The 25824-nt window shown below is 46.1% G+C and overlaps 1 protein-coding gene across 3 annotated transcripts in view; it reads left to right on the forward strand.

The window, feature by feature from the left end:
- Positions 1–25824, forward strand: part of LOC135196998 (protein PHTF2-like) — a gene marked incomplete at its 3' end in the record, with an annotated part of 362229 nt that overhangs the window by 47204 nt on the left and 289201 nt on the right. For all 3 annotated transcript variants that reach the window (XM_064223887.1, XM_064223888.1, XM_064223886.1), the window contains 1 exon segment: positions 18905–19071. In XM_064223887.1, coding sequence (XP_064079957.1) covers positions 18905–19071 — 167 coding nt within the window.

The raw sequence follows: 25824 nt of genomic DNA on the forward strand, positions 1-25824 counted from the left end.
TGTTCATCGGAGATGAAAACTCCTTTCAGCTGCCAGCTCCCCTCGTTTAACAGTCGAGATGCACCAGTGTGTGGTCGACACCTCTGTGGAGCTCATAGAAAGCTACATTCCATGCAGGAGGAGTGTGGTGGCTGATAATCTAGCCATTGGAGTAAAGTCCTATGTATGGAGTGGTCTCTGAATCAAGACGTAGTGGTTTGACATTTTATCTTTACGGAAGACCCATGCTCCAACCTCTTTTGCCTTGCTTCAACAGGAAGCTGGAGGGTTACTTCTTTGGAGGTGTTAGGATCTCTTCCTCAGGCAGAGGACGCTATTCAGCATCCTTGGCATCTCCAGGTATGCATTCCCTCAGTTCTGCCAGTTACTTCAGGTCCTGGACAGATTTGTGAGCCCCAGGAATTTCAGGATGTCATTGTTGGTGCCTCTGTATGTGTTATGGCAGAAGTGTTCCCAGAAACTTCTGTTATCTTCTGTTCAGCAATTCTGAGAGAAAATCCTCCTTGGGGCCTCTCTTGCCAGCCTCATGTGGAAATGTTCCACCAGTCGGTAAAATCTCTGTCGCTACACGGCTGGAGACGGTCGAGTATCTCCTGAAAGCGAGAAGGTTTACTCGCAAGGCAGCAGGCCAGATGTCCGGCTATCTCAGGAGGTCTTCGTCAGCAGTTTACCAGGGCAAGTGGGCCACCTACTACGGTTGGGGTCATCAACAGTATTTCTCTCCACTGAATTTCAGTAGAGAGAATACTGTTCAACAAGGGAGCTCAAATATGCAATGTGCAACCTTACTCTGGTCATGAGTAGTCTCACTTGAGCTCCATTCAAACCACTACTTCAATTGTCAGTCAGGGATCTGACTCTAAGACAGTTTTCCTGTTTGTCTTGGCTTCCTTGAAAAGAGAGTTAGCTTCATGGCAGCACCAGGGGTGAGAGGTCTTTAGCCTTCGAGTTTGTCCCGGATTTCGTAGGTAAGACTGAAAATCCCTCGGTTCAGATGGAAAATTTTCATTCTTTTGAATAAATTGGTAGACAGTGATCTGTAGGAGTTTTGCCTAGTACGTACTGTCAAGCTCTGCCCTGCTATCTAAGGATTCTCCACCTAAGACGTAGGTGTTGTAGACTTTGTGTTGGCACTGGTCAATCCAGAATGGAAGTTTCCAAGATCTTTTCATTCTGGCTGCGTGAGGTGATTAAAAAGGCATACTAATCCTCATTTGATAGTTCTGTCACAGTGTGCAGGTTAGAGCATATGGCATCAGAGAATGAGTTCCTCTGGAAATTTAAAAGAGCTTGTCTCTTCATAGGGTTTGAATGCTGGTTCCTGAATTTAGCAGACCACGTTCACTTCCTTTTCCTGAAGGACATTGCCCTCAGATCCTTAGACACTTTTTCCTTAGGTCCGGTAGTGGTTGCCCATCAAGTTACGTAGTTAATCCAGTGCCCCAAGCGGGACTGTTTGTATCTTACCTTAGATGATTATGTGGGAGCGAGAATGAGGGAGATGGCTGGTCTCCTTTCTCTTTTTCCCTTTGTTCATCCTGGCAGGTGGGTTGAAGAATTTGACACGTCATAAGCTGGAACGGGTCTGATACAGGTGTGTGGCAGCCATACTGGTTGCATTTATTTTGTTTGTTCCATTACAATAAACAAATCTGCTTCTCAGTAGCACTTATCCTCTCTCTAGCAAGGGGAGAGACAAGTGGTAGCAAATCCCTGTGGCCTATGTTGTTTGTTGCTTGGGCAGAAAATTCTTTTTTACCTTCTACTAATGCAATGAAGCTGGACATCTCTCATTGTATTTCATCCCAGAAGGTTGAGTTTTTAGTTACTTGTTGTTCATCGACAAAAAACCCTGGTCTTAACAATAGGATAAATTTCTAGCGCCTAGCTGGATCTGGTAAAAAAGTAGATGAAAGCAAGGAATCTTGTGGTATCTGGCAACGCATAGTAGCGTTGCCCCTGCTTCTCCTTCCTTTTCTTCCATTGCTTCGTCGATGGAAGTATCGGGAGGTCGCCAGGGTGTTATTTGTAATGTAGCCCCCTCTTCTTCGAGAGTTTTTTGGGTTCCCGAGAAATGGGTGAGGTTTTTTTTCATCGTTCTCTTCTCTCCAGAGTCAGAGGCGTCCAAAATGGTGGTGATTTGGAAGACGCTTGGGCTACGGGGGTACCCCGCCCCGCCTTGGTGGGGTTGCTAGGCGCATTTAGAGGAGGCTCGACTACCCCCCCTCCGCCCACGTCAGCCAGGCCAACCCCCGCCCCCTCCCCCAGTCCCAGCAGCCCATCCCCCCCTCCCCCCCCTCCCCAGCCAGCCAGGCCATCCCCCAGCCTCCCCAGTCCCCTCCAGCCAGGCCATCCCCCCCTCCCCACCCTCCCAGCCAGGCCATCCCCCCCTCCCCAGTCCAGCCAGGCCATCCCCCCCTCCCCATCCCAGCCAGGCCCCCCCCATCCCCCCCTCCCCAGTCCAGCCAGGCCAACCCCCCTCTCCCCAGTCCAGCCAGGCCATCCCCCCCCCTCCAGGAGCCTCGTCTCCATGGGTGGGAGCAGTCGGCCATCTTGTATTGCTCCACCGGTGTCTGCCGCTGCCTTGTCTTGGAGTGATGCTGCGGCATCAGCCCCGTTGTTGTCGTCACGTGGCCCATCTTTGTGTATTCTCCGCCAGTGGCGTCTCTTTTCCCCTCGCTCAGGGGGGAGAGGTCGTACATCACCACCGCTTGTGATGTCACTCTCATTGATGACGTATCTTCCAGTCGCCGCCTCCGAGCCACCTCTCTTAGCCGTGACGTCATCTCTGCCGCCCAGTTCGAAATATATCTCCCGTCCATTCGTCTTCGGAGCCTTTTCTGGCACATCAGTCCGAGCTCATATGCCAGCGGTGCTTCCAGAGGCTGGACTCTGTTTTAGATGTGAAGTTGGCTGCCTTATCGGTTGGGAGGACTGGTAGGAATGCGTTTGCTTAGGTCCCCACCATTCCGAGAAGAGTGCGCATAAGAAAGCTGGTGCTGTATCCCCATCCCTCTCCCCCTCTACGCCTCGTGCATATTAGGCATTGGAAGGCTAAGGACCTTGCCCTTCCTTCGCTGCCGTGGGAGGAACAGCATGGACATGTTCCTGAGAGTGCTGTGGTTTCGGGCAGTGTTTGTGATGTGTGTTCTGCAGGGGTTGCTTGCTGCCGAACCTCGTAGAGCATGCCCCCCCCCCACCCCCCCCCCCCCCCCGTCCTTGCACATCGCGAGCGTGTTGCAAACCTTCCCCCGTTCCGTGCACGTGATGGTAGTGCTCCTTTCTTCTCCCAGGCCTATTTGTCGCCGTAAAGACCTGAAGGCGCCTGTCAAGAGGTTGAAGGTAGTGAGCACGGAGGTGGTGCAGCCGGAGTGTTTGCTTGCTTCCAAGTCTTCACTATAAGGGATTCTATGTCAATCTCGAGTGCTCGAGTTTCCCCCCCCCATCTCACGTACGTACCAGCCGCTCCACGCCCGTGTCTTTTCTTCAATGGTCGTACGGAGTCACCTGTTGAGGTAAGTGATGTGCCTAATGTTTCAGTAGGTCCGTCTGGGAGGTCTGACGCTTGGACCCAGCCCAGATAGGCTAGTAGAGATTTCAGACTGCCTACTAACCCTTCTGTGAATTTTGGTGAAGAAAACGCATAGGAGGAGCCTACACATTCTTCTCGTCTTCGGTCGCCGGTGCCAGAGCAGGAAGAAGGGGACATGCAGGAGTTTCTGTCTTCCTTTTCAGAGGTTGTTGATCTCATTCGTGGGTCCAAACCATTGGAAAGTAGGACTCAGGAATCGGTCGTCCTACACTCCTTCTTGCTTGGAAGCTTGGTGGGAGCTGCTCAGGACCCCAAATCATCTCTTCAGCTGCCGTTGTCGGGGCACGTTCAGTCGGTCTTGCAAAGGTTTAACGCCTCTGTTTCTGACTGGGACGGTTCACTTCGCTTTAGCGGCTCTACCAAACTCCTACCCCCACCTCTCACAAGACATAGGAAGTACTATGCTACGAGCTCTGCATTTTTGTTGTCACGCCACCTTAACCCAGACGTCATTTGCCTGAAGCCGGGTATGACTTTGGAACAGGTGAAGTCAGTGGCTCCGTCCTTATCTCCGCAAGACGCCTTAGCCTTGGAATCTACGGTGGCCTCTATGTTGCAGACGGTTTCTTGGCTGGACCTCTGGTCTGTGGTGATTGCCGAGATAGCTTCTGACAGGTCCCCTGATGGGTTGGAGGAGTGCCACCTCCCGCTTGCCAGTCTTTTGCAATCCGGGGGCAAGGCGTTTTCTTATTTGGGCTCACTTCAGTGCCAATTTATGGGCTAATCTTTTTCTGGTTAGGAGGGGGACGCAGCTATGTCTAGGATGGAGAGGTCGCACGACACCGAGTCTTTGCTGGCCTTGAGGAACGGTGACCTGTTAGAATCGCAATTTGTTCCGATAGGTAATACAAACCTTTCGGTCCTTTAACAATAGGAAGGTAACTAGCGGCAGCTGGAACGGTCGTAAGCTTTGAACAAGGGAGTTCGGTAGTTAACTGCTTGTCCGACAGTGCGCGCGGCGCGACTGGGAGGTGAAGAATCACTTTTGCTTTTTCAGCCGCGTTGGTGGAGGACGTGTTCGTCATCACCCTCTGCCCGCTTCATCATCGTATGCTTTGGTTGTGTGTTGTTTCTCAACTTGGTTTGTCAGTGTAGTGAAAGTGTATTGTAAGTATGTGACTTTCTTATTACTTTTTATTACATTGATTATGGATTCTCGTGCAATGGAGGTATCCCCACGCCCCCCCACCCCCCATCAAGCCGCGGATTTTGCCCTGGTGTGGAGGACCGCAAGTGTGGGTCTTTCGCTCTTTCCCCGAGATAGATCCTCATGTCCTTTGTGTGGGGGCGTGAATGCCCTCGGACCGAGCCATGTAATTTTGTGTAAATTGGTCGGAGGTGCAGTGAGTGCTGTACGAGGGTAGGAGGAAGCGTAGACCTGCCAAGGAGTCGTTGGAAAGCTCTCCAGTGACTCCCTTGGTTTCTTTCCTGCCCCGGCTCAGCTCCCGCACATGGGGGGGGGGGGGGTGGGGGGGGGGGGGTTGTTGCTCGCTCCCTCTCTTCGCCGATCTGTCGAGCGTAGAGGAGGGCGCAAGGTGCCCCGGCGTGCATTTGTATTGCGGGGTCTTCCGTTTGCGCGGGTTGGGACTGGCCCCCCTGCACGAGGGGGAACCCCTCCTTATCACCCGACTTCCTCAGGTGCTCCTGCTGTGGGTGATGACCTTGGCCAGGTGCGGGTGTCGCCGGGGCTCCAGGGCTGATGCCGAGTGTCCAGGGGCTGCTCCAGCTCTGGCGGGTGCTGTGCCAGTCACCCATGGAGCGGTGACCACCACTACCACCATGTCTTGACTCCATGGTACGCCGCCCCTCCTCACCTGGTCTACACCCCCGCACGTGATGTCAGTGACTCCGACAGCCGCTGTGCAGGGCCCGATCGCTGCCGTGCGAGGAGAGGCATGCCTCCCCCATTCCGGGTTCTTCGTGCTGCCAGCCCCTGACATCCGATGCCCAAAGAGCTCGCCCCTGGACCTGCCGCCCCGGTACCCAGGATGTTGCTGGCTGCTGCCCCGTCTCCTGCTGTACCTGACCTGCCTACCGTACCTGCCATACCTACTGCTCCTGCTGTTCCTGCACCTGTCGACGTCGTCCCAGCCCGTGGTGTTGCTGCCCCAGTCGCTGGTCCTCCGGACAGGTGCAGCCGAGCCCAGTTGCTTCAGCAACAGCAGCCCCGGCTCCATCCTGGATGGAGGACCTGACGTCTGTCCTGAGGGAGCTGACGAAGAAGAAGAAGAAGAAGAAGATGTCGTCGTTGTCTTCTTCGTTGCCTGCTACCGCCTCTTCCCCTTCAACTTCCAAGGCTTCCAAAGCCAAGGAAGAAGAAGGCTGCCTCCTCCCCCCCTAAGAAGGCTCCCTCGGGAACTTCTACGGCCCTGTCTCACTTCAGTTGGGAAGGGGGTTTCTTCCCGCTGGGTCCTCCTCCTCCTTTGGGACGCGGGGCCCGTCTCTCCTTCCGCCAAGGAAGAAGAAGATGGGGACCAGAGGGGGTACCGGCTAACACCGGTACTTCCTCGCCTGGTGCTAGGGGCACTGCCGCTACACCAGATTCCGGCTCGGCCTCTCGTTCGCGAGAGGTACCAAGTGTGCGGTCATCCCAAGGGCGACCATGCAGCCAAGGCTCAGGCGTCCAAGTTCGTTCAGCGCCAGGACCAAGGCACGGAGCGGAAGGCTGGTGAGAGCCGCTCAGGTGACTCTCCAGGCCAGCGATCGCTCTCGTAGCGACCAGCTGGTTACCAGGGTTGCTGTGGGACAGTTCCAGACCAGCCACAAGGCTGAGGCTGGTAAGAGGTCCCCTCGGTCGCAGGAACCAGCCGAGTCGACGCGCCTTGAGAACAGTCCCCGTCCCCCACCGCGACAGTGGTCTCTGCAGGTCCCCTGACTGCCGCTCCCACCAGGACCAGGGCCGCTATTCTCGGTCCAGCCGCTCGCCCCAGGGGAGCAGCCCGACCAGGCCTGCAGCTCGACCGCCACCGCGGATTGGCGATCGCCTGCAGCCCCCCCAAGCACACCGGTTCTACTGGTGAGCGAGGGGGGAGTGTCAGGTCTTCCTCTCCTGTTCCTTCAACTTCCTCGGGTTACACCGGAAGGGCGAGGCAACAGTGAGTGATCGTGAGGGGGCGCAACAAGGAGTGATCGTGATGCGCGCGCCCCTCACGATCCCACCACGACGCCCTACGTGCAGGCACGGTCCTCGGATTGACCAGGTTGTATGCGCAAGTGGCAGGAGGAGACCGGGAGGGGTCTGCCGCTGTTCCTCCTTCTGAAAGAGGAGGGTTTCGGGAATCGCTCTTGCTGGAGGGGCTTGACGGTCCTACTCCTCAAGATGCGGTCACTCCTGAGATCCAGAGGAATTTTGCTGAGGTCATTGCGCTGATTCATCAGCACAACGACCTTGGGGAACGATTGCCATCGGGACCGTCGCCGCTGCTCTCGGTCTAGCCGCTCTCCCCAGGAAAGCCACACGACCAGATCTGCAGCTCGATTGCCAGTGATCTCCTGAAGGCAGGAAAACTGCTGGTCCAGACCAGCAACTCAACCATCACCGTGGTTGATGATCGCCACAGTCCTCCCAGCCTACCGGTTCTGCTGGTAGGCAGGGGAGGAGCTCTCACAACAGCTCCCTGACATAAAAAGGACCAACGCTCCGTTACCTTGGTCCAGGCTTGGTTTTCTCCACAAGAAGCCGCTGGTCCAGACCTGCAGCTCGCCTGGAGTCCTCCCACCTACTTGCATGCTAGTAGGCAGGGTAGGAGCATCAGGTCTCCCTCACCGTCCCCTCCCAACAACCTCCTTAGGCTACACTGGGAGGAACGAGGCAAACAGGAGTGACCGGAGGGTGAGGGGGGTGGGGGGGGGGGGGGGGGGGGGGGCTGGTAAGGACGAATGACGCTTCCCAGACTCTTGGAGGGACCATCACCGCTGTTCACGTGACGGTCCGTCTGGACCACTACTCTTGAGAGGTTTCGGCCTCAACGAGGACTGGGACGCGTCAGAGGATGGTATCAGCTCTCTCCTGTCAGGTGCTCGCTCAGCCCCACCCAGACGACGTTCACGGTGGCGGCAGACGCTTAACCTACAGTACGAGTTCGTAACCCTCCTCGGGAAAACGTTTTCTTCTGACGATAAACGTTTTTCCCAGACTCTGAGCGGCCATCGCTGCAAGGTGATGGCTGCTCGTACTCACTTCTCCAACTGCTATTCCGCTGGGAAGGCGAGCGAGGTATCCAATTATCTCTCTCTATGGCTACTAGGGAAGGGGAGGGGATCCTGCAGGGCGTTCTCTGTAGGATTCCACGTTGGGGACTGCATTTCTTGGCGGGGGGACCTTCGGGTCCTACCGGACGTAAGTCCCCATCGTTGAGGAAGGATCCTGCCCCATCCTCAATTTCTACGGGAAATCGGAGGACCACCAACTGATGATCGTCTACGAATTCGGTGGGTTTCCCCAAGCGCTTAGAATTCTTCGGAATTTCAAGCACTCTCAGAGCGTTCTGGTTTTTTACGATCTGCAAACACTTGGGCAAAACTACGGTCCAGAGTGGGCTAGACGAGAATCCCAGATAATTGTTACTATGATAATCGGGAAGCTCGCCGAATGCTCGAATTCCTGGAATTTCTAGCGTTTGGAAGAAGCACTGCTGCTGAAGGAAGAATATCTCACAGTAGGCGGCCAACCCTGGGATAGAGAAGAACGGATGGGAACATCCAGTTTGGCTTGAACTATCGTCTTCAGTATTCTGTTATCACCATTGAGCTCTCCTTTGGGGAAGACTTCTCCTTCAGGGTAGGCTCCTCTTTGGAGGGGTGCCGATCGTCCTACCCTGCTTTGTAGGGGGGCCGATCGTTAAAATATTTGCCAAAAATACACTAATCAAGACAGGCTAATGAAATTATCAGGCATTATTAGCAACTATAATAACGCATATTTCTCTGTGAGTTTTATCATCCTACAGGGAAAATAAATGATTTTATGAACAAAAATGTGAAATTCGGTGCCCGTCGTACAAAAGGATAAATTTGGTGATCAGTAAAATACTACTCTCTTGAATAGAAATTCGGTCTGTAGGCATGTTTGGTATATCCACCTGGAACATGCACTTAAAGTATTATCAAAATAGAACAGTAAATAAGCACGTATTAACAAAAAAAAGAGCAACAACTTCAGCGAAAGCCCCGCCTATAATGAGATAATAGCTAGGAAGAAATATTCAGAAAAAATTCAAACCTCGATTTAGGGACAAAACCTTTTGAGAGTTTGTAGTTAATATGTCACTTGATAGCTAAATTCTTCTAAAAATTATATTATTTAGGACAATCAAAGAAATACCCACCCCCTTCCCGAAAAAACCAAACCAGAGAAAAAGCGAAAAAGCGATTTTTTCTGAGGACAAGAAACTTGAAAAATTAGTTTAGATACCCCTGATACCCCTAAAGTTGTTTTCTGTAATGAAACTAATCTTAGAAAACGTAGAAAACTACATAGACCAATTTTTTGTTTTTTTGAGAGATAAACTATAAAATTTGCGATTTGCATATACGTATATATATCGGCCTGGCTTTCGCTGAAGTTTTTGCTCTTTTTTTGTTATTACTGCTTATTTACTGTTCTATTTTGATATACTTTATGTGCATGTTCCAGTGGATACCAACATTCTGTCAGACCGAATTTCTACTCAAGACTAGTTTTCTCACTGACCACCAGTGTCCCTTGTACAAGAGACACTGAATTTCACATTTTTTTTCATAAAATAATTTTTTGTTCATGAAACTTACCTGTCAGATATATATATAGCTGTATTTTCTGAAGTCCGGACAGAATAAAAAACAAATTCGACACACGCAGTGGGTCGGCCAGGTGGTTAGTACCCATTTGTTCCCGCCGCTGGGAGGCGGGTATCAGGAACCATTCCATTTTCTATTCATAATTTTTCTGTCGCCGGTGGCTGAAAAGAAAACACCTGTTTTCAGTACCTCCGTCTTAGAATTTTGGAAACTTCATTGCCGCTAAGTATCCAATTGTCTTTTGATTTATTTACTTGGATGGGGCTAGGCATACGCTATCTTAAAAATTGATTTGAATTTGATTCATTTTTGCATAGATATTCTGAATCTAGTTAGGCTAGTTCAGAGGGGGTTGTCTGCAAAGATAGGGTGTGGCTACCGAAGCTTCGGTAGATCCGCACTTGTATGCACGAGGGGTTTGGGTCTGCTTCTTTGTTGAGATTTGTCATGTAAGGAGTGTGAGACTTTGTCTATTCGTGAGGAAGACGTATGATTCGTATGTACGCAATTAATCAGTAAACATGTCTAATTCCGTAAGGAAAAAGTATGATTCCGTAGTACCAATTAACATAAACAAAAGTCAGTAGTTTGGACCTGCTAACCTTCCTGTAGACTTTGATTTTGGCCTAACCCTATAGTATGGCCTACGGGTTATGATATGTCTGCGAGAGGTGATCGCTCTCCTCCATTTTGTGAAGAGTGCTACTTGTTATTGTTTACTCCTAACCCTGTAATGTTGCCTTCGGGCCCTAAAACAGTGTCTGTAGAGGTTATTGCCCTTTTCTCTTATACTCTTTCGATTCGTAACTTAGAATCGAAAGTGCTTGCTTTAGAGAGCAATAGTGAAGTGGCTAAGTGCAGTTGACAGTGCCCCTTTGTGTAGTGGAGGGTGCGTCAGATCGGCCTTATAACGCCTCTAGGTCTAGACCTCTGTCAGACTCCCAGACCACAGGGAGAGGCATGTCGAAAGCCGAAGGAGGGTTTTACGAGGAACCCCCACCGATCTGGCGTGCTTCGGCAGTTTTCTGATGAAAATCCCCAGACTGCCAAAGTTCGTGCACGTGCACGAATCCGAAGGATTGCTTCTCGTCCTCCAAGGCGTCCTCCCGGGCAAGGTTGGAGCTCTCGGAAGGACTCGCGCCCTCTAAGAAGCTTTTAGAGAAGAGGACCTTCACTCCCCCCTCACTCTCTCGTTATGCGTTTCAGTGAGAAGTAAGAAGGCGAACGTCGCCTGATCACGTGTACGTCTTTCCACCGAGCCCAAATATGAAAAAGAAGGCAGTTTCTCTCACTTGTTTTGACGCCTGTTAGGAGCGTGACGCTTTTCCGCATGCTTCTTTTGACGCTCGGCTTGAACGGGGGGGGGGACGCTCGGATGGACGCCAGGCGCGCGCCAGTGGACGCCGACGTGCCGCGCAGCCTCACATGGACGCCGAGCGTCCTCGCCAGTGGACGCCACGCGCGCCAGACGCCGAGCTTCCTACAAATGGACGCCGCGCGCGCCAGCGCACACCAGGTTTGTCTCCTGGCTGAACGTTTCTGTTGAACTCTTCAACTTCAAGCTCTTGTTTAAGATTTGAGCCTCAAGAAGTGAAGTAGCAGTGCTTCGGAGGAAGCTTAAAGTGAACAGACAACTTCGTCTTCGAAACCCAGCAAGACCTCGAGTTTCGTGAATTCGAGGTCTCTGTCCAATATATTGCTTTTCGCAAAGGTGGATGGAGTTAAGGAAAGCTCAAGGGAAGATCTCGTTTTTCTCTACCGCAGTCAAGACTTGCGATAAGGCAGTTACGGGTTATGTAAAGGCTCGACGTCTCGGCGACGTTCAGTAGAATTCTTGCAAAGGCACTTCATCAAAAGGACGCTCTTCAGGAAAGCGCAAGACAGGACTTCCTTTGGTTTTCCACCTTTGCCATACTGCCAATAAATTTTAAGCTTTAGCAGGCATTAGTTGTGATACGGGAGAGGAAGCTGGTTGGAGAGTTTCTTCCTCTTCCCAGGATAATTTTGCAAGCTTTTTAGCCCATCTGAAAGGTTTTTCAGATGATAGATTGTTAGTTCTAGTCGGGGCTACGCTGCGAATTGAACATCGTCGTTCTACCTGCCGTAAGCCCTGTCTCTTACAGGATTCTTGACCCCTTTCTCGTTTGAGACGGGAATCGGAAAAATAAAATGCTCGCCTTACTGGATTATGTTTGGTGTCAATTCAGTGACTTTCCCCACCCTTGACATATCTATCGTTTTGTCAAGTAAGTGGGTATTCCCTCATTGACAAATATCTCTTTGTCCCGTCATGGGTTAGTTTCTCATTGACAAACATCTCTTTAACTTGATATTGCGTAAGCGAATAAGCTCTTATTGACTAGATTCGGAAGAGCTCTCATTCGTCATTCGCAGACTCGTACAAGAAATAGACTTGTAGACTACGTCAATGAACGCTTATGTCCAAAATAAGAACATAAGAAGCTTGAGCTGTCTGCTTCGATTCTCTTAAGTTTTGTTCATGAAACTTGCCTGTCAGATATGTAGTAGCTATTTCCGAATTCAGCTATATATATGTCTGCCAGGTAAGTATGAACAAACTTTATTGTGATATAATAAAATATTTTGCCTTGCGTTATTTTACTACTGGTTGGTTCAAGTCATCACGCTTGCTGTAGTTACCTCTTCGGATGGCAACTGAGAGGTCTATTGTCTATTATTTTAAGGACATTTAATCGTTACTCCCTGCAGCCTTCCAGGAGTTTCCGATTTATCTTTTACCGTTGTATGGTAGTGTTCTGCGACACAAACGCATCTATATATTTAGCGTTTTCTGTTTTCGCTTAAATATACCAGCTTGAGAGTCTCTTTTGTTCAAAAAATAACGGACCTATTTCTTCGTAGAAATAGGGTAGCTGGCAACCCAGACATAAAGTTAAGAGGACGATCGTTTCGTAAGCTTGCTGGCTGCTGCTGTGTCTGACTGTCCAAGTTCCAAACCGAGTCAGCCAGTAACAGATCGTGTGCTGTCCATGCGCGGTTTTTTACGGTTTACTTCTCTTCTCCTGCGGGATTGACTGACTAACCGTATCTCTGTGCTGGCGGTTACTCTCTCCCTGCGGGATTGACTGACTAACTGTATCTCTGTCCTACAATCACGGACTTTAGCCTAAGATTGAGGGGATTTCTTACGTGAATGAATAAAACGTTGCATTCGTTTTTGCCTTACTATGTTCAACAGAGTTATCTCTTAATCCTTTCGGTGCTCGTTACGCACGGTATAGAACTACGAGTCTACCGCAACATTGCACTTTTATATGCTCTCCTGCTTAGGCAAAGCGCAGCCTTATAGGGAAGTAAGCATACTCGGGAGGGAATGGGATGAGCTTGCTGGGGACCATTTCCTTCCTGAAGAAGTTTGTTTTTTCCCCGAATAGACTGCAATTCAGACCACAGTTTTTTCCTACCCGGAAACTGAAATATTATTCAAGGTCTAGGATTATTCTGAACATCTCTCAGTGCGTCATGATAGAAAGAAAGTGCCGGACTCTGGATAGTGTTTCAGATGTCCTGGATCTTAATCTGAAAGAAGTAAACTCATTCGGTCGTCCCTCCCCCAGTCCTCGAAACGAGTTTTTGGAACCAGTGGTCCATCAACTCACTCTGATATTCCACAGCTCTCTCATATCTTAAGAAGTATCTTCTCTCGGTCCCCTGCTCGAGTTTACGAGAAAGAGCCTATTATAACAACAGCTAGAATGTAACGATCCTCTAGAGGTTCGTTACAGGATTGCAAAAGTCGTACGAATCGTCTCGATCGACGGCAGCAACTTTTGACGTCCGAGTGGAATCTTTCTTTAGAAGTAAGTTGAGAGTTGTGGAGACTTTAGGGACGCCCTTTCATTCTTCTCTTCGATATGTTGAGGACGAAGAGGCTTCTTCTTCTCTGCTCCCTTTTTTTCAAAAAGATCCGGGATCGGTACCATTAAATGCCATCCTATGATATTAAACGGGGATGGATGTTTTTTAGTCTCTTTTCCCCTTTTTCATCGCTTTAGGTAATGTAATGAGGATTTATGACGTCACAGGGAGCGACAATGACGCTGATCGCCCTCCGATTTTTTGGCCTTCAGGATCCTGGATTCACAGAGGTCACATCCTTCCTAGTTCACTTTCCAAGGACCTTTTCCGAGAGAGTCGGTCTACTCTAACTCGAAAGGTTCCTATAACCTCTCCGCTCTGAGTCTGACAACGTTCAGACTATCGAGATGTTGACAGGAATAAGATTACCGTCTTCCATTTCCGTCTGAAGAATGGATAAGCTGGCAGTCACAACTATTAAAGAATACGCAAATAAGTTGTTGACGGCTTTTGGGCTCAGAGATTTGCGTTTGTCAAACAACAAAGCCCTTCACGATCTTTGAGTTCTGTGGAATCTCGAACTCGCTCACCATCTACTTTTTGTCTCGCCTGTTTTCTCGGAGTCAGACACTCGTACGAGATCAGGCGACATATAGTAGCCCTGAGTTCTTGTTGACGAAGTCGGTTGCGTTTATACACCCCCGATGATCGTGTAACATGAGACCAGGTTGGACTGTCAGGCATTCTTCCTTCGGGACTGAATCGCCTTTTTTGCTCCTTGCTCCTTTCTCCTGGCACCAGAAGCTCGAGTCAGGAGTTGATTCGCTGACGACGTTGGGTTGCGTTGATACACCCCCCAAGGTTTGCTTAGATTGAATCGCCCAGGCAGTCCAGACACTCATCCTTCAGCGAAGAATAGTGCCTTATGGTCTTCAGGGTACAGCCTTGCTGTCCTTGATTCGTCTGACTGGTTCAACTGGTCGGTCACCCTGACTTTAGTACAGACGGACTGACTGTGCATGTCCAGATCGAAGCTTTCAATATGGAACTTAGACGTTAGTCTGAAGTTCTTGATGTCAAAGCATTCGAACCTCTCCTACCTGTTAACTTCTTGCATGTGATCAGGAAGGCCTTCTTCTAAACCACCCTAGATACACAAAGAGGGTTAGTGAGATTTTAAGCCATCGTCACAGTTTTGGCTTAGAGCACAATGGCGTGTGCTCTCTAAGCCTTTCGTGGTGGCCTAAGAATGGAAACCCGTTTTGTCCTTGGCCAGGAGCTTGGAAGCAAGGATGGCACAAGTTAGTGGGCAGGAGCCAGAGAGAGTCCTGTGCCCTGTCGGGTCTCTCAAGTTTTATCTACATAAAACTCAAGAAAGTCGAAGTCATTCGGGCAATCCGAAAAAGACCAGACTTGCCCATATCGAAGAACACCCTGGCTTTAGTGTTAAGGAGTTCTTTCAAAAATGCTCCTTATTGTGTTTGCACAAAGATTTGAAATCTTTTTATGCTGAATGCTCACGAGGTGAGGGCGCGGCCTCGGAAGCATTTCAACAGAGCATGGCACTCAGCAACATCCTGAGTACCATGTTTTAGCGAAGCAACTCTGTGTTCACTTCACACTCACTGCGATGTGAAGATGGCATATGAGATCTGCTGCTCGCTAGGGCCATACGTGTCTGCAGACACAATCTTGGGGGCAAGAAGTACCACTCATCCTATCCTGTAGAAAATGGTTAGGAAGAGCTCTTAATTTAGTTGTTGAGTCGCCGACAACGGCGACTTCTTAACTCTTAAGCCTTAGTTAACACACCTTAACTTTGGCTAGGTTGGTCAGGTGGTGATATATATTTATATATATATATATATATATTTATTTTACTTCTTAGCCCTCATGGTATGGTCAATATGGTCTAGTCACATTGTGGTCACGCCCCCGTTGACAGATCATCTGGAGTTGCACCAGCTTTATAGGTCTCTACCTCGCTGGCAACTCTAGTAAAGCAGAAGCAGGACTTGGGTGACAGTAATCACGAAGTCGGCTATGCTAACAGGTGGAACCAAGATGTAAATCATCTGCATGCATTTGTTTCCCAAAATCCTTCTATTCTGTCCCTTCCCACCTCCAACGGTGGGATTCAGCTATATATATATCTGACAGGTAAGTTTCATGAACAAAATGATATTGTTATGATACAATAAAGTTTGTTCATACTTACCTGGCAGATATATATAATCAAGTACCCACCCACCTCCCCTCAGGGGACATGGTAAATAAAAATTATGAATAGAAAATGGGAATGGTTCCTGATACCCGCCTCCAGCGGCGGAATGGTACTAACCACCTGGCCGACGCCACTGCGTGTGTCGGGAAGTTTTTTCCAATTCTGTCGGACTTCAGAAATACAGCTATATATATCTGCCTGGTAAGTATGAACAAACTTTATTGTATCATAAACAATAGCATAATTTTCCCTGTAGGATGAATAAAACAAAACTCAGAGAATATGCGTTATTATAGTGCTAATAATACAGGCAGTCCCCGGGTTACGACGGGGGTTCCGTTCTTGAGAGGCGTCGTAAGCCGAAAATCGTCGCATTAAGCCGGAAACGACGCTTGGAAATATGTCTTAAACTAATAAAAAGTTATAAAAACCTTACTTGTAATCCATTGGTTACACTACATGTCGTTTCCTGTAGTTTTATGTACAACCTGGAGTTATTTTCATAAAAGAATGCTTGGTTCTTGAAGGTAAAACTATTGTAATCCTCTGGTGACACTACATTCTTGAGTTTTATGTACAACCTGGAGTGATTTTGCAAAATCTTGGGGCTACAGACAGCTGATTACTATTTACGTATCATATAGACTATAATTAAAGTAAATGTATCTTTAAATAGGCTTATATATTAGTGATCAACAAAACATTTCCTGCCATGAGTCAGAGGCCGTTAATGAAACGAACACTTTCTCTGTCCTATCTGTTCAGAAAATAAACGTTACGTCAATCCCCGAGACCATTGTTGCCAAAGCGCTCTCTCTCTCTCTCTCTCTCTCTCTCTCTCTCTCTCTCTCTCTCTCTGATCAATTACATTGGAAACTTGACATACGATTGCCCTAATATACGAATGTTTTGAGATATAACAGAAAATTTGCGAAAATACAAGCTTTGATATACAACGAAATATTTGATACGATTTTTGCGATGAGTGTTAGTTGTATAGGCGACGATAAATGGCGTTCAGTCTGTTTGTTTGTTGGTGCTGCATGTTAACACGTCGTTGTTTAGTTCGTTGTATTTGCGCCTATTTTTCGTGTTATTTTGTCTATATTATTAACCATGGGTCTCAAAGCTAAAGACAAAGCAGGTGATAAGAAAAAACCCAAGAAAATGATTTCGATGGAAGCAAAACATGAAATTATAGCAAAGCATGAACGTGGCGTTCGTATCGTCGATTTGGCAAACGAGTATGGTCGAAATCCTTCTACAATATCCACGATCATCAAGCAGAAGGAAGCTATAAAAACCCCCGAGACCATTGTTGCCAAAGCGTCTCTTCTCTCCTCTCTCTCTCTCAATTCTCTCTCTCGTTTTCTCTCTCTCTCTCTCTCTCTCTCTCTCTGATCAAATTACGTACTGGATAATGTCTCTTTGGATACTTCGATTTGCCAAATATTGAGGGCTACAAGAACAGTTGATTACTATTTACGTATCATATAGACTAATTAAAGTAAACGTATCTTTAATAGGCTTATATTATTAGTATCAACAAAACATTTACTGGCATGAGTCAGAGGCCGTTTAACGAACGAACACTTCTCTGTCCTTAACTCGGAGTGTCGGAAGACGCTCTCTCTCTCCTCTATCTCTCTCTCTCTCTCTCTCGTCTCTCTCTCTCTCTCTCTCTCTCTCTCTCTCTCTCTGATCAAATTACTGGATAATGTCTCTCTTGGATACTTGGAATTTGCGTTGTAATCTAACCAGAAACTTCGTTTTGTTATTATTACTGGAAACAAGCAATGATTTTTTCATTATTTGCGCTTTTGGAACGGTATGTTAAACTAGTATGTATTCATCTTCGCTCGGAAATAGTTCCGCATATGAGGCGTCACTAAAAAACATAGAAAAATACAACATAAAAAGTGTCGAAAATCATCATAATCTCAAAATTTTTGTTGTAATCTAACCAGAAACTTATTTTTATTAATATACTGTCTAAACATAAAGGATTTTTATCATAGTATGCGTTTTTTAAAAAGCGTCGTAACTCGGAGCGTCGGAGGAAGACCTCTCTCCTCTCTCTCTCTCTCTCTCTCTCTCTCTCTCTCTCTCTCTCTCTCTCTCTCTCTCTCTCTCTCTGATCAAATTACTGATAATGTCTCTCTTTGGATACTTGGAATTTGCGTTGTAATCTAACCAGAAACTTCGTTTTGTTATTATTACTGGAAACAAGCAATGATTTTTTCATTATTTGCGCTTTTGGACTGTTATATGTAAACTAGTATATCCATTTCATCGCTTCGGAAAACTAGTTCCGCATATGAGCGTCACTAAAAAACATAGAAAAAGACAACATAAAAAGTGTCGAAAATCATCATAATCTCAAAATTTTGTTGTAATCTAACCAGAAACTTATTTTTATTATATACTGTGCTAAACTATAAAGGATTTTTATCATAGTATGTCGTTTTTTAAAAGCGTTCGTTAACTCGGAGCGTCGGAAGCGTCAGCGTCGTAACCTCGGAACAAGCGTCGTAACCCAGGACGGATTTTTCCATTGAATATTTAAGAAAAAGCGTCGTACCTCGGAACGTCGTAAGCCGGAACCGTCGTAACCCGGGGACCGCCTACCTGATAATTTCATTAGCCTGTCTTGATTAGTGTTTTTTGGTAAATATTTTTATTTTCGATCGGCACCCCTCCAAAGTGGAGGGACTATCCTTCACTCTCTTGATTAGAGAATGAAGGGTGTTGGCTTCCAATCTCATTCTCATTCCTCGAATGGAAAAGAATTTAGGATGGAGGACTTTGTACTGGAACCTACAAATATACTACGTATATTGCCCTCGCGACATGATTCTGTTAATCAGTTGAATTGTCCGGGGTGTAGGCACATACCGTAGTTAACTCTACGGATTGTGACCAAGACGAATGCGTGAAGACTGGGATTTCCTTCGTTCTTACATAATTTTTTAAATTTATAAACTAAAATCTTACTAATTCACTGTATAGTATTTTCTTTAATGAATTGATTGCTCTTTACTGTAATATTGATATTTGAAAATTAGTAAATCATTTATTTATCATACAAAAAACATACATCTCTGTAAGAGAGAGAGAGAGAGAGAGAGAGAGAATTATTATTATTATGTGATATCATTTAATCATATTAAACTTACTAATACAGTACTGATCAGTATTAATACTTTAAAATTAGTAAATCATTTTTGTATCATAAAAATGTAATAAGGCATGAAAATAACATCAAAATACACTAATTAGTGATTATTTATCGTCGGAGAACCCTGCAAATAGACTAATTCTCCGCAAATAATGGGTATCTATGGTCCAGAGAGGAATTCGTGAATCAGTGAGTCCGCGAATACGGGGGCCCCACTGTATTATTTTTAGTGAATTTTAGGTGCAAAATTTCTGTTTTTAATGCCATTTTACATTATTTTTATTTTTTACAGAGTAATGCTTGAATCTGCCCTTGGCTGGTATCAAGGGCGAATAAGCCTTTACGACAAGCAGTCATGGGAAACAACAGTAGAGCAAAGAATTTTACAAGGACTTTCGTATACCCCTCGCAAGACGACGAAATTGAAGACAGAGTTGATTGATGTAGATTTAGTGAGAGGTAATGTTATAGTACACTATTCCATTTTGTAGTTTTTTCCAGTAATGTGCTATCCTGTAGTATCAGTTTCAATTTATGAAGTACAAATATATTAGTGATTTCAGTCTCTTGCATGTCACTGTGTAGCCACACAGTACTTAAAAACTTTCTCATATACCCTGTGGTTCCATCTGCTTTTCTTTCACTTTATAGTTTTGTTTTCTGAAAAGAAACCTATTGTGGCGGCTTTGTCTGTCCGTCTGCACTTTCTCTGGCTGATTTCAGATATTAAAAACTACTGATGCTAAAGGGCTGCAAATTGATATGTTGATCATCCACTCTCCAATCATCAAACTCATACATCCATCCATCAAACATACCAAATTGCAGCCTGCTAGTCTTAGTAGATTTTATATTATTAAAGGGTAAAGAGTAGATTTTATATTATTTAAGGTTAAAATTTCATGGGTCATGGCTCATACAGCATTATACATACCAACACCACCAAAAGAAAGATCTATTTTTATATATATGTATCTACCTTGTACGTAATTACATAGCTATTAGTTTCACTTGTTCGGCAATTAAAATTTTGAAATTTGTGGGTCGTGTTATAATGTTTTGGGAGGTAGTTGACTATCCCCCTGACCACTTTTGAGGGGAAAGAAAGGTACAACATAGCTAAGAGCTCCAATTTGTTTCTTCCTGCTGATGGGTGGAGTCCTGTAGTTGGCTGCAGTTAATTTTTTGGAATCTGACTTCTCTGATTGTGTCAATATTGGATCAATTGGTGAAGTACACTTTTTCAGTTGCCTTTTGGCATACTTAGCATAATAGTATATGATAGGGATTTTTGAAACCTTATTTTCTATTTTTTGTCTTAGTATTACCGATTGTGACTCCTCAAGATGTCTGTTTCTTGTATTTCCTCATTTAGGTATTGCAGCACAAAATGTGTGACTTGTAGAGGACAAATTTGCTCTAGACTTGATATATCAAGAATGTGCTGACTGGGAGAGTATTAAATGGGAAAAACTAGACTCTCACTTGAAAAAATTGGCTAGGGACAAAAAGAGAAAAGCTTTGTGCTAGGGCAGGAAATGGAGAAAAAGTCTTAGCTAGTCAGGAGTTGTCATTAGATAAATCTGACACTGATGTTCCTGTGATTTATTTGAATCCTGTGACACCATTTTTATTCCCATTTCCTCTTACCCAGCTCCCAAGTTTCCCAACCCAACACCATAATCATTCTCAAGTGCAAAATAGATAAACGATTCAAAGTGGTTGTAGAATCAATTGCTACAGGACTGGACAGACTAATTCTTGTGTGAGTTTCGGCCATTCAGTGTGATCAGGCAGGTGCTGAACAAATTTTGGACACACAAACGTAATAATGATATTGATGGCATGTTTTGGCCAGCAGAAGAGTGTTTTCCGGACCTACTCAATCTGCTGTGGGACTTCCCAGATTGCTCCTAAACATGCAACAGCTTCTCAGACAATCGCACTTCAGGCGGTTCCATCATAATCTGTCCTCTCTGGCCCTGACAGATTACTAACTGTCAGGAAACTGCTCAGAACAAAGGGATTTTCAAAAAGAGTTGCAGACTTTATTGGCAGATGCAAAAGGATATCCTTTGACAGAGTCTACCAAGCAAAGTGGTCAAATTTCAGAGTTGGTGCAGGAGTAATAGTCTCCTCTACTCAAACATCTGTAGCAGAAATAGCTGACATCTTGCTATTTCTCAGAAAGGCTAGAAATCTCTCCTCATCAACCATTAAAATGTACAGATTCATGTTAAATTATTTCTGTATTCCAGCACAGAGGGAAAGATTTAGTGACAAATCAGGATCTATCTGATTTAATTAAATCATTCCATACTTTTAAGCAAAAGGGAATTCCTTCTGTAGCACGTTACTTGGACATAGTCCTAAAATGGTTGTTGAGTCCTTGCAGTCTGTTTCTCTAAGAGAATTGACGAGGAAAACTTTTCCTGGTAGCTTAAGCTACAACGAAAAAGTAGGTGAGATTCATGCGTTTGACAGGAGAATGGGATTTACCCAGAAAAGGCAGTTTATGTATGTTAGTTCTTGTTAGGTTTTCTAGCTAAGAAAGAAACCCCATCTAAACCATGGCCTTAATCTTTTGCAATTAAAAGTTTGACTGAGATACTAGGCCCAGATGAAGTAAAAAGATCTCTGTGTCCGGTAAGAGTGCTTAAACTTTATTTAAAACACCTTTGGTGTTCAGTTCAGTGAAAAATCCTTCATGGCCTGTATCATACAATGTCTTTGCTATGTTGTACCTCTCTTTCCCCCTGAAAATGGGTGGGGGATTGTCAATTACCCCCAAAGCATTCTAGCACAACCGGTGGATTTCAAAATTTTAACTGCCGAACGAATGTATATAAAACCTTCTTTTATTATAAAAATAAAAATATTTTTGGTAGCCTTGATTATACGATGTACAGAAAACTAAAATTTTCTTCTGTGCATTTTTTATTTGTTTTACATTTCCTTCAGTCTCCTCCCACCCAGCTGTCCAACTTCTAAAACTTTGTTTTGTTAGATCTTCACCTTTCACCCATTTAACAAAATCTTTTAGATTAGCCATATGAGGGTTTAGAATGTGACTATGTACAAAGATGGTTCATTCTCATAAAATGGCAAGAATTATTAATTAAAACAATCATGTTGAATGAAATACATTCCATGCCTTATTTTGAAATGGTTGCATAATGCATGATGCTGGAACCTGTACTATTTGGTAACCTGCCAGTTAGAAAAACCTAATATAGTAACAAGGTTAGTGTAAATAAATTAATTTTATTCAGAGATGTATAAGTCAGCAGTCTAAGGGCAAAGACGAATTGTCTGAGCACCAACCTCCTCCTTGGTGACTTGGCTGCTGGTCACCTGCATTGGCTTGGATGAAAGGATGGGCATATGGTGAATTAGGATACAAAATCATTCCCTGAAAATATAATAGCTTTTGGCATTGTGGCACAGGGGAGGGGTTGGCCTTGGACTTTGGCTAATATAAGGCCTTGGGTGGCAGGGAGACTTTTGAGCTGGAGCAGACCCACAGTTCAAATTCCAAGTTGAGGAAGAACTGCTGATGTTGAAAATAGCTGGCCTGGTGGTCATGGAGGTCAATTTTTTAATGACTTTTTAAGCAGGAATTCCTTTAAAAGAGAAAGATCTAAGGAATAATTTTCACTGAGATGAGCAGAAGACATAAGATTGGAAAGATCTGTAAAGTTGAATCCCTCCTGTTCAGTAGGATGTTCATCAGGAGGCACAGTTTATTCTTTATGTTGAGGGTGGAGCCCTTCCCCAGAGGACAAATCATCTGATAGGCTTTTACACTGTCCTTTGCAGATGACATTGAGGCAGGACCTGGTGAAAAGAAAGTAGGAAGAATATCTTTGGATTCTGTAGAACATCAGTGTAGTAGCTGGTGTGGCAGTAATAAAAAAAAAAATAGCTGCAACCTATACCTCAAGTTTCTGTGATAAGTAAAGAGCCGTTGAATTTAACAGAGGTGAACTTTCTGTGAAGAGATTGTAAGTATGGTAAGACAACTTATTACCCAGCCACATTTCTGCTTCTGCAGCTTCCTTTAGATGCTTGCTGGTACCAGGGTTCAGTACTTCTTGCAGTACCTGATAAAATCCGTTTTATCCTTTACCGAAACACTCTAGTGAAAAAATTGGATTGATAGTCAAGAAGTCGGCCAGTCAGAATTCTCTGCTGCATGTATAAGCTCCCAAGATGGAGAATGTCTTGCAGCCTTACAGGTGTTCTCTGATACCTTGGTGTCCATAGATAAAAGGGTACTTTTAGCACAGTGAGCCACTAATGCCAATTAGTTATGTCCAGGAATTCCTTTAAGAGGGACTAAATGAGTAGCAATAGTGTATGGCTTTGAAGACACAGGAGATGCAGATCACTTCAAAAAATAAACCATAGTGTAAGAGTAAACAGAGTTAACAGTGCAACATGCTCACCCAGATTTAGTTGGAGGTTTAATACATATTTGAGGGTCCAAGTGACACCTGCTCAATAGACTACCCTCTGCCAGAGACACAAGAAGATTGATGAACCTTGGAACATTTAGGACATAATATCAGGCACATACAGTCACTACCCAACTTAGGAATAAGTTATGTTTTGGACGGCCTTCTGTAAGCTGGTTTTTTATATGTAGTGCATAATTTTTGGTGACGTTTCTATTCCTGAGTTAATTTGGGAGTCCTGGATTATACAGTTTTCACTGCATTTTGAAATTTTGCATTATTATAAAGAATTACTTTGGATGCTAGAAAGGTAAAAAAAAAAAGTAAAATTTAGAATCATGCAACATTCAAAATTGAGTTTTCATACAATCAACTTACCTGTTAGATATATACTTAGCTAAGACTCCGTCGTCCCTGACAGAAATTCAAATTTCGCGCCACTCGCTACAGGTAGGTCAGGTGATCTACCGGCCTGCCCTGGGTGGCAGGACTAGGAACCATTCCCGTTTTCTATCATATTTTCTCTGTCGCCGGTGGTATCAACATTGTTGTTACTACCTCCTGACTGGAATTCGCTTTTCAAGCGTACCTGGATCGTTGTTTTGGCATTCGCTACCGTGGACTGGATTTGGACTTGCTTTTGATTTTTCTGCTAGAATGTCTGATTCAAGTGTTAGTGTGAGAGTGTGTGTGAATGTAGGCTGCAAGGTGAGGATACCGAAGGCTTCGGTTGATCCTCACACTGTATGTCGTAAGTGTAGGGGGTTTGATTGTGTGGAAGACTCTAACTTCTTACTTGAAGAAGTTAGAGAGGGATAGAATTAGACGGGCTGCACATAAGGGTGTAAGTAAAAGGCCTATTGAGCCTTTTTCTGAGTCTAACTCTCCTGTTATTAATTATTTTGATTCTCCCTCTGTATCTGAACCCTCTCAGGCTTTGCATTCAGATTCGGCTTCTGAAATCGCCGATCTGAAGGCTACTCTTCATAAGATGAGGACAAAAATGGCGGCCATGCAAGGTAAGGGAAGTGATAGCGATATGCTTAGTGAAGTGAGTGTTCCCAGTGTGTCTGACCATCCCTGCGATGCTCCCAGGCCTAGACCTCTTCCAAGCTCACATACCCAGAGGAGAAGGAAAGTCGAAAGCCTTACGGAGGTCGTGGGGAATCCCCAACGGTCAGGCGTCCCTTCAGCAGGCTCTGTTTCGCAACAGACTGCTCAGGACCGCTTCAAAAGGAGCGTCCTACGAGATTGTTTCTCTTCGTCCGGTTCGCCTTCACTTAAACGAGGGTGGAAGGACTCGGATCTTTCTAGGCCACTGAAAAGGCACTGGAAGGAACCCGCTTTTGACTCGAGCCCGGAGCGCTTCTCGGAGGAAGCCCCCTCATCTATCAAGAAGGCAAAGATGGTCTCGACGTCTCCACAATCTGAAGTTGAGGATCGTACTCCTTCGAGGTCTCCTGCTTCTCCCATTGAAGAGGACGCTGGTGTGGCTTCAAAGAGGATATCATTAGCTGTACAAGAACAGTTAGCCTCTTTAGTTGGAGTTCTTTCGAGAGATCCTCCTCATAAAAAGGACGCTAGGCTTCCTATTAAGAAGTCTCGTCTCCTTTCTCCTGCCAGGCGCGAGACTCTGGCCAGAAGTGAGGCCTCCTCTTCCAGGCGCGAAGCGTCCGCCAGGCTTACGGTACCAGATAGACTAGAAAAGTCTTACAGGTCCGAACAGCTTTCTAGGCACGAACAGCATACCAGATATGAAAATCTATCTAGGCATGAAGAGCCTTCCAGGCGCGAGACGTTTTCCAGGCGCGAAGAGCCTAACAGGCGCGAGGCACCAGCCAAGCGGGATGCGCCAGACAAGGATCCTGACAGGCGCGAGACACCAGCCAGGTGCGAGACGCCAGCCAGGAGCGAGGCGCCAGCCAGGCGCGAGGAGTCAGCCAAGTGCGAGGCGCCAGCCAGGCGCGAGGCGCCAGCCAGGCGCGAGGCGCCAGCCAGGCGCGAGGCGCCAGCCAGGCGCGAGGCGTCAGCCAGGCGCGAGACGCCATCCAAGCGCGAGGAGCCAGCCAAGCGAGAAGCGCCAGCCAAGAGCGAAGCGCCAGCCAAGCGCAAGGAGCTAGCCAGGCGTGAGAAGTCAAGTAGGTGCGAGGCACCAAGTAGACTTGAGAGAGAGACTGTTCACTCGATGAGTCCTTCTCCTAGTAGGAGTTTGTCTCCCGCAGAGAGAGAAGATTGTGAAGATCCTCTCGTATTTAAAGCAGATTCTCCTCCAGGTTTGGACGAAGATTCGGAAGACGAGGCTAACTATAAAATTTTGACAGCCCTTCTTTTGCAAGAGTATGGAGATTCTTTGACTCCTGCTGCTCCTCCTTCTCCTCGATCGCTATTTTCGAGTGCAATTGTGCCAAAGTCTTCGTCGGTTCTGAAGATGAGACCGACTATCTCTATGAAGAGAGCTCTACAGTCTCTTGACAAATGGATGTTGACAAAGAAGGAACTGGTCAGAACCACCTTCTGTATGCCTCCAGCCATACTTTCTGGAAAAAGAGGTGTGTGGTACCGAACTGGGGAGAACATGGGCCTGTCTCTCCCAGCCTCGGCTGAAGCTGATTTTTCAACCTTAGTTGATTCCTCGCGTAGACACGCATTGAACGGAGCTCGTGTGACTTGGTCTATTTCTGAGACTGATCATCTCCTCAAGGGACTCTTCCATATTTTGGAAGTCTTTAATTTCCTAGACTGGTCCCTTGGGGTG

This window comes from Macrobrachium nipponense, chromosome 18, assembly GCF_015104395.2.
Source record: "Macrobrachium nipponense isolate FS-2020 chromosome 18, ASM1510439v2, whole genome shotgun sequence".
NCBI classification, from domain to species: domain Eukaryota; kingdom Metazoa; phylum Arthropoda; class Malacostraca; order Decapoda; family Palaemonidae; genus Macrobrachium; species Macrobrachium nipponense.